Genomic DNA, 9059 nt, shown 5'->3' on the forward strand with positions numbered 1-9059 from the left:
ACAACACTGGAAGGAACCTTAACAAGACATTTTAGTCCACATTTAGTCAGGAGATAGAAATTTACATAATACAAAAGGACGAGCTGTTTACACTGTTGGTGCAACAGTCACTTTGAGTGAGAAACGAAAAATAATCGTACAAAACAAGACTCGATGAGATTAAATGACGAGTTAGGTGTGATATTTTGCACCGGTCCTGATGCCCCCCATCCCCCCTGGCTGGGTCACACAGGTCCTGCCCCCCAGGAACAGAAGGCACAACGGTGTACCTTGTTTTTCTGACAGTGCGCAGCAGCAGCAGCGTCTCTCTGGTTTGTCTTTTACACCCACAGGTTTGCCCCCCCCCCCACCCCCCGCTGGTCTTAGTGCGTGGCAGAAAACTTCATTCGTTTCTGCTTTTGCCTCTGATTGCAAAACCAAACCCGGACCACGTTCTTTTTCAGGTCTAGTTTCTCGGCGATTGCGGCGATCTTCTCCGACGAGGGCCTCGGCTGCACGGCGAAGTAAGCCTCCAGGGAGCGCTTCTCCGGGGCCGCGATGGACGTGCGTTTCCTCTTTTTGTCCCCCCCGTTGAAGATCTCCGGCTTGGACATCTTCTCTCTCTGCGCCCGCTCCGCCTCGTCCAGCCAAGCCTCCAGGATCGGTTTCAGGGCCACCATGTTGTTGTGTGACAGCGTCAGGGACTCGAACCTGCAGATTGTACTCTGACTTAGACATCCGACCCCCGGTATCTTAAGACTGGCCAGGGCCGCGCCCACATCTGCCTGGGTCACCCCGAGTTTGATCCGCCTTTGTTTGAACCGCTCAGCGAACGACTCCAGCTCCCGCGGGTCGGGCTCCGCTTCCCCTCCGGCAGCCCCAAGGGAGCTGTGAGAGCCCAGTGCGTGTGGGTGCATGTTCATGGACTGTGGATGGTGGTGATGCTGCATGTGGTTGATGGCCGACATGTGGGCGGCGTGAGCGGTGTGCGAGGCCGTGGAGCAGACGTCCGAGCCGGGCATGCCTCCCAGGGAGATGCCCGGCGTGAGGTGGTCCAGCAGGTCCCCCTCCAGGCCCTGTGCCGGTTGGTGGTGCGCCGGATGGTGGTGAGAGGTGAGCACCGACGGATGGTGCAGGTGTGCGGAGGATGAGGTCGGGGTGCAGGTCATGCTGGTCATGGTGGTCATGGTGTGGTAGGTCGCGTCTGGCTTGAACGGGTGGCTCTTCTGGGCCACAATGTCCACAGCGGCCAGAGCCTCAGCTCTCTGCAGCAACGTCTCATCAAAACCGGCGAAGATGTTGCCCTGAAGCTGCGAGAGGAGCAGAGGAAACGTTTTAGATGAGCAAATCTGCCCAAATCATCCCTCTTTTAATCAGCAGTCAGAGATTCAAGCAATTCAATTTTTGACCCTGCGCTTTTAATGCTCTTAGCAATGGCCACACACGAGCTATTATCAATTATTTTCCTTTGAAAAGGCATTCATGTTCTTATCTGTTCTTCAAACGTACATACATATTTTAAATTTCTGTAGCAAGAGTTATTTTAAATGTTTTCAAACGGAGGTTTGGTCAAGAACATGCTGGGATGTGGTGCAGACCTGATCCTCAATCAGATGAAGTTACTGATATTATTATTTTATAATATCACAACACATTATTCTTCTTATTATTGCCCAAGATTTTCACACAAAACGTTATGTTTACAGGAACATTTCCATCTGTTGGATGAATGAGTCAAACCATTACAGCTAATAATGATGGAAACATTTTAGGAAATAGTTTTAGGTTACATCTTAACCGTGCAGAGTGTTTCCAATGTGGACATTGATTTTTACACTTTAAATCCAGTGCAAAAATAAATGAAATAAACTTTAACTTTGTCCCCCACTATTAAAACAATGCGATCCAATGCAACTTGGACATTGTTGAATGTGTCCAGCGGCTAGAAAGTGTGTCAGAGTGGATGGATATTCATTTAAAATTAATATTTACGATCTCCTGAATAATTTCTGTGCACAATGAAATGAGACGTGCGTGAATATGAATGGGACTATATGAGATAACAGGCGCTCAGAGAGTCCACGCCGCCTTTTTGCCTCTTCTTCTGTCTTTTATCTTTCGTCTCTGTCAGCGGTCTTTGCATCTCCAAGACACATTTGTGCGTCTTTACGCACCGAGTTTCTTGTAACCAGATTATCTTGTTGCACTAATTTATGCTGCTGGTGCTCTCTCATCCACTTTATTATAAACATCATGTCGATTTCCTAATTTCATTATTTACTGCTGATTAAACTGTAAAAGCTTTTTGTGGTTAAAAAGAGTTTCAGGTTACTCAGGTTACTAATTAATTAGAAACGTACTCGGGCGTGTGTTCAACGATGAGCAATAGGTAATACTTCAATAATGAACTTGTCAGGTGTACCAAACAAAATGTCATGTGTAATCTGTTCACTCTATAACCTAAGTAGTTTTGGGTTTGGGAACTTTTGCTGGTAAATGACAGGAACTGGAGGAACTCAGCAGTCTACTAAAGTGAAGTTTGGACTCACCGACGGTGTGGGCAGACAGGCCCTGCGGATGGCCTCCGAGCTGGAGTGCAGAGGAGTGTATTTAGGTTCGTGGAGGATGGGGTGCATACTGAAAGGCTGCTTGCTGTTCATCGACATCATGATTGCAGAAGTTAGGGAGGGTCGTTGTCCGTCTTCTTCGTTCGACTCCGTTTTGGTAGTTTTCTACAAGAACGCCTCAGAGAGGAAGAACCTGCCCGGCGCAGACAGCTTGAATGAAAAGTCGCTTGTGATCGGTGTCTCAGGTGCAGTCGGGTAAAAGAAAAAAAAGAGAAAAAGAGGAGAGGTAACTCCTGTGCTCCTGCTGGTTTCCTGCCTCCCTCTCGCCTGTAAATGACTTCTATAATAAAGATGCTCCTCGCCTCCAGCGCCTATATTGGACCACTGCCGCGCAGGCTCCTCCTAATTGGTGATTCTCTCCTCTTCCCTGTGGACTCCTCCGCCAATCAAGTGGAGATTCCCGGCTGTAGCTACGCCCCTAAACGTGTCCATCTCGCTGGAAAGGCGCAACGAGGAAGGACTCGGGATACACTGTTAAAAAATACTCGTTGAAATATATAAAAATCAACACCTGCAGGAAAAAATGTCACTTAATTACCAAAAAACTAAATTTGGTATTAAAATCATCAGATGTAAATGCTGACTAAAGACTCTCATAAAGGGTTGATTTGGCTTTTACCGAACACAGAAAGCAGCTTCATTATTTATTGGTCTGTTTAAATGTAAATTTCTGAATTGTGTTTTGGCAGCATCACGATTTGAAATCATCATTTTTTAGAGTGTTGCAGGGATCCATCAAAATGCAACAGTACAGGCAGGTTATTGTAGCACTACTATGTTTCCGTGTTCATTGGGTTAGATTGTGCTTTAAATGCGTTTATACCTTTACAGCACATAGTGATTTTTTGATGATGCTCACAGCAGCAAAGATGACTGAACAAACAGAAAAGAAACCAGGTGTGATGCTCCTGAAACACCTTGGTGTGTCCCGATAAGCAATGAAACAACTACACGCATTTGATTGCGAACTTGTTGCAACACACACACACACACACACGCATACACACACACACACACAATTATTCAGCTCCAATGATTAATTAATGTAAAACGCCCAGGAATTCCTCGCCTGAACCCCGTTCACTTTCTTTGTCAATTAATGCATTAATTAATCATGCTTCATTTACTTTGTGGCTGTAGTAAGGGCGGCCCCATCTTGCGCGCGCGCACACACACACACACACACACACACACACACACACACACACACAGGTCTCTCTGTTAAAGAATAAATAGATCTGAACGCGGACTAAAGAGCACAAGCAGCAGACAATGAAATATTTACAAATGAACCGCGGGTCAGCAGGGCAGCAGCTTGTCAGTCAAAAAGGGGATTTCCGAAGGGTGTACACGTAGACGATAAGACGGAATAATTAAGGTGATAATCACCCAAAGAGGGAGGGGTCAAAGGGTAGGCGGAGGGTTTGATGGACTGGGCAGGGGGGCCCCAGGTTAAATAATCCCACTCTTTGAATAATTATGTTCCTACATTCGCAATATTTAGAATAATAATAATAATAATAATAAGCTTTATTATTAATTGTGTGTTTTAAGTCAATGACATTTGTAATATTTATAAAATAGCTAACTGTCATCAAACATAATAAATATAAAATATGAAAATGTTATGCACTCAATGCATAACACTGGTGTGTTCATGTTAAGGGTGAATTAAACCAAAAATAATGGACCCTGTAGGGTAAAACCACAGAGAATGACAATAAATTTGAACTTGACTTTGACCAAATGATTAAGTATAAATTTTCTAAGCTTTACAGTTTGTAAAACTACTAATTGATCATATGGTCAAAACTATTTGTCAGTTAATAGCAGTGTTTATTTAGTGTATGTGATAATATGATGTGTGGTAATAGAGGCATAAAAACGTGATAGAAAGAGGTGACAAGCTTAAAGTGACCTGACACATCTCTGCATGTTCTCCTGCAACAGTCATTTGAATAAAAATAACTTTGCACTTTACTGATTGAATAGGTTATGAAATATATCCTGGACTTAATCATAACATGATTAACTCAATTGTACTGACACCCTACATAAACTCAACTTCAAACTCAACACAAAGGTGTTTATTTGACCGCTTTAGTATTTTCCTGACAGTAACTGTGTAACTCTGCCTCTTGGGCTCTTGTCCTGGCTGAAACTCCAGCCCTGACTCACTGGCTCCTTCTACAAAAAGAGCAGCAGTGTCAGTGACGGCCAGCAGGAAACCTGAGTGAGTCCCATTGTCCTGCTGTAGCTGTTGCCCTACAGAGGGTCCCCAGCACCCTCTCATCAAATATACATCACCCACCTCCTCTGGGACGGTGGTAGACAGGACGCTTCTCTGGGAAAGCGACACCGGACAGAGAAAAATGAAGGCGTCCAGCTGGAGTGGGATGGAGGAGAGACAGGGTGAAAGGATGGAGAAAATTCAGGCAAGACATAGTGCAGAGTGAGGGGTGTGTGTGTGTGTGCGTGTTTGTGTGTAGTCTGGGCAGCTATGGCTTCGCTGACACTGTAGGATGGGCCACTCTGGCTGCTCAAACATCCAGCAAAGCTTTCTGTGAGCGGCACAACATGACCGGCAAACTGTATTTCAGCCACATTTAGCAAATGGACACTGAAGTGCAGCCTTCTGCTGACATCCTCTACATTCTGGACACACACCTCCACATGTCGCTCCCTCTCGACGCCCTCAGCTCCTCCTCTCCTTCCCTACTTTTCCGTTCACTCGTGTCCTCCTTCCACCGCCCCCTCCTCTGCCTCTTCCAGTTCTGAATTATTGATAGTGAGTAAAATCTGACGTTGTAAACTTTGTGACCATTCACCAAATCAGCCTTCGCTTCTCACCGAGGGGGCCCGCCGAAGGGTAGGCAGTGTCTAACCACACACTTTTAATCTAATCGCCTGTAGGGTTCCTTGTAAATATTTCATTGTCTGCCAGTACAAATTAAAGACATGAGGCTGGAAGAAAAGGTTAGTTGGTTTGCTTGGGGAGAGGTCCTCAGCACTTTACCTGCACCTGCAGGTTTGGAAAAGGGCTTGCTTCCCACCTCCTACTCTTTCTTCAGACTAAGAGACTGTGGTAGATTGTACTTCTGCTTGACTTAGCTTTAAGTGATGAGAATATAGACTTCAACGTCAGTTATCACAAGCTGTGATAACTGATGGTTGATGACTCGCACGACCTAGAAAGAAAATACTTTTAGCAGCATGTTAAGTTAAAAACACGTGTGTACAGCCCATAATGCTGCATTCAGACACAGTCTGCACATGTTATTTCCCCCTGTTTATTCATTTTGATGTAAATGTGACATCACTCGAATTGCTGGCACCCTTGAGTGATTAAAGTCATAAGTTCTCATAGCTTGCACAACTTTAGCTCCTAGAGATGCACTCTAATCTATTCTATTTGATATGCCCAGGATAGATGTGAATCGAAAATGCTTAGTTGGACCCACTGTTGATAACTGTGCAAGCAGACAGCAATATGACCAGATGACCAACTAACTCTAACATCTAAAGATCACATCCAGTTTGGTATCTTAACACAACAAATAGGTTTTTTATAAAACACATGGAGATGGTGGTAAGACATCTTTAGTCACAGATGAGGTAAAAAAAAAAATTATCATATGTGGTGCTTATAAAATATATTCACCCCTCTAAGAAGTTTTCACTGTTTTAACTGTAACATGGTCAGTTAAATTTGACTTTAAAGTGAAAACAGATCTGTACAAAGTAAGTTAATAAAAATTGTGAAACAGAAAATAAGTATCGACGTTTGACTCACCAGTGCTGTCCATACGTCTGTGGGTCAGTATATGTTATTGAAAAGCTTAAGACAGGAGAGGGATGCTGGAACATTTCAAAAAGTGAGTGACTGTGCTAAAATAAACTAATGCGAGAGGCCATCAAGATCTAGAAGTCCTCTGAATGGTTTCCACAGCTGAGAAGGGAGAGGAGGTGCAACCGTTGCCTCGATTCATCACCTGTCGAAGTGTTACAGGAGAGCATGGAAGAGAAAAACAAAATTATTTCAAAACAACAAGGGTCAGTTCACTGGAATGGTCGAATCAGAGCCCTGACCTCAAACCGGTTCAGCCACAGTCCCAATGCAAAATGACAGAGCTTAGTTTTAGGTTTTAATGGGAAAAGTGCTGAGTGAGATGAGTCACATAGGCTCAGTGCTGCCATTGCATGTCAGAGGTGGATCTTGAAGTGGGTGAATACTTGCAATCAATTATATTCTGTTACATGGTTTTAATTAATTTAGAACACTTTGTGGAGATCTGTTGAACTTTAACATGAAAGAGTCATTTTCTGTTGATCAGTGTCAAAAAATAAAAACAAATTAAATCAACTGTGATTCACAATAAAACATAAAAAACCTCCAAGTGGGTGAACACTTTTTTTTACTAACTGTTACTAAATCAGCAACTGTGAACCCTATCATGTTAATTATGTTTAATTACCATCCTGATAGTTTTAATTTCTATCAGGAGTCAAAATACTCTATGGGATGTGCCAGAAGGTAGGAGCAAGCAAACAAAGGTAATTTCAGCTAGAGGAAGAGTTGCCTGGATTACCTAGATTATCTTGTAGATTATACACCCTTAGATAAATATTGTCCATTAGATTTTCATCTTTCATGTCACGTTTTTGCTGTAAACCTGTCAACAACCTTAAAGTTTGAAGTACGGTAAGGTGAGGTTTAACTAGAAAATCTCTCATTTGGAAACATTTGCAGCTTCGACCTTTTTATTTTATTTTATTTCGGCTTATTGGACCCTAACCCATACTGGACTCTCTGTCTCTGCCTGTGGCACATTTGATGTCAAGTTGTTCGGATCAGTCACCACCTCACTAAGTCCTGGGGTTTTTCCCTGTGCTTCTGTATTTGTCATCATTATGTCTCATTCGTCTGTTTTCATTTGAACCACTGTTCTCTCAAAGGGTTATTTCTTATTCAGTGTTTCTGCATTTTTCATGTTTACACCTTTTATTATATTCACATCGTCATGTTTCTCTCATCTTTTCTTTTTTTTTTATCTGCTCTTTTGTCTCCTTACATTCTGCCATTGGCCTGTTGATGAAAAAGTAGAACAGTGAGCAAACAGTGAAGAGAGGATATGACAGAATGAGAGAAAGATAGACAGTAAATGAGACAGAGAAAGAGAGAAGACATATTTTGGATCAATAGATTAACTGAGTGCTCATGTATTATGCATCTGAGCCCTGCAGCACTTGCACATAAAGGGAATGTTGAGCAGGATTGGCGTGTAAAAGCTTTATAACCGCGGGCCTGTTTACTCTGAGTGTACAAGGGGACCGCTGTCATGCCGAACCAAGCAGAGTCGAACTGAGATGAGATAGGTTCTGCCTGGAAACAATCCCAAATCTGCAGCTAGTGATGTATAGAAAGGAGTCAGATTCACCTTCGACTCCAACTTGAACACGACAATTAATATCAAAACAGCACCGAAAATATAGTGGCAATAAAAAGTATGTGAATTTCAAGGTTTTCGGCATTAATTTGTCAATAAAATGTGATCTGCACATATATAATGTGCATAAAATAATACAAAAAAATTGGATCTTCTACATCTTTATTGAGAACAACCATAAAACTTCATTGTGGATAAAGTATGTGAACCCTTGGAATAATGACCAGAAAAAAGCTAGGATACCTGGAGTCTTACAAACTTGTCAAGTCTGCTGCTTATTTAAAAGAACATTCACACCTCATAGTAGTAGACAGACTGATGAAACTAAGATTAAACAATTTGGAAGGAACACACAACACTACAACTGGCATGAAAATGTCACTGCATATCATCATGAAGACATCATCCTAACTGTAAAGTATGGTGGAGGAAACATCATGATTTGGGGCCCGCTTTGCTGAATCAGGGCCTGGCCAGCTTGCAGTGATCGAGGGGAAGATGATTTCCTAAATGCATCAACAAATGATTCAGCATAATGTGAGACTTGTACATCAAGAGACCACAACCAGCTCTGGAAAACTAGAAGTGTGTCACTTTTGTGTTAAGGATCAACAGAAAACAGTGGCCCTGAAAGACACTGTTGCAAAGTATCACAGTGATTAATGCATGTATTATACAAGAACATTGAGTTTTTGTGGCGTAATCTAGAGCTATTGGGAAATTTGATTCAGGTTTTGCAGGAGGGGGAAATATTTTTATAACAACCTGGTTGAGAGATGGAGCATGTGTGAAAGATCAGGATCTTGGATTGAGGCACGATTTTTCAAAAATCATTTTGATGTGTGAGAGAAGAAAATATAAACTATATCTACAATCCAGAGTTGAAAATGCCATAACATAAAGTCAAATATTACTTGTTTTTTTATTTAATATCAAATAATAGTCCACCTACTTCCTAGCATTCTATTAAAAAACTAATCCTAATCCTTTGGATTATAGAAAGATT

General features: G+C 42.4%; 1 protein-coding gene across 1 annotated transcript; it reads right to left on the reverse strand.

Annotated features, from left to right (window-relative positions):
- Nucleotides 1-362: 362 nt before the first annotated feature.
- zgc:158291 (POU family transcription factor) lies at nucleotides 363-2648 on the reverse strand. Its single transcript, XM_026372542.1, has 2 exons — nucleotides 2529-2648; nucleotides 363-1289 (listed from the first exon to the last, which is right to left on the reverse strand). Exons 1-2 carry the CDS (start codon nucleotides 2646-2648, stop codon nucleotides 363-365), a joined length of 1047 nt encoding a protein of 348 aa, XP_026228327.1.
- Between the last annotated feature and the right edge of the window lie 6411 nt (nucleotides 2649-9059).

This window comes from Anabas testudineus, chromosome 14 (genome assembly GCF_900324465.2).
Source record: "Anabas testudineus chromosome 14, fAnaTes1.2, whole genome shotgun sequence".
NCBI lineage: Eukaryota > Metazoa > Chordata > Actinopteri > Anabantiformes > Anabantidae > Anabas > Anabas testudineus.

Bases quoted from the DNA above. Each gene is read 5' to 3' on its own strand.
- zgc:158291 (XM_026372542.1), bottom strand. From the start codon at position 2,648: ATGATGTCGATGAACAGCAAGCAGCCTTTCAGTATGCACCCCATCCTC. The intron at 1,290-2,528 runs GTGAGTCCAAAC...CTCCTCTCGCAG, and splicing joins CCTGTCTGCCCACACCGTCG to CTTCAGGGCAACATCTTCGC.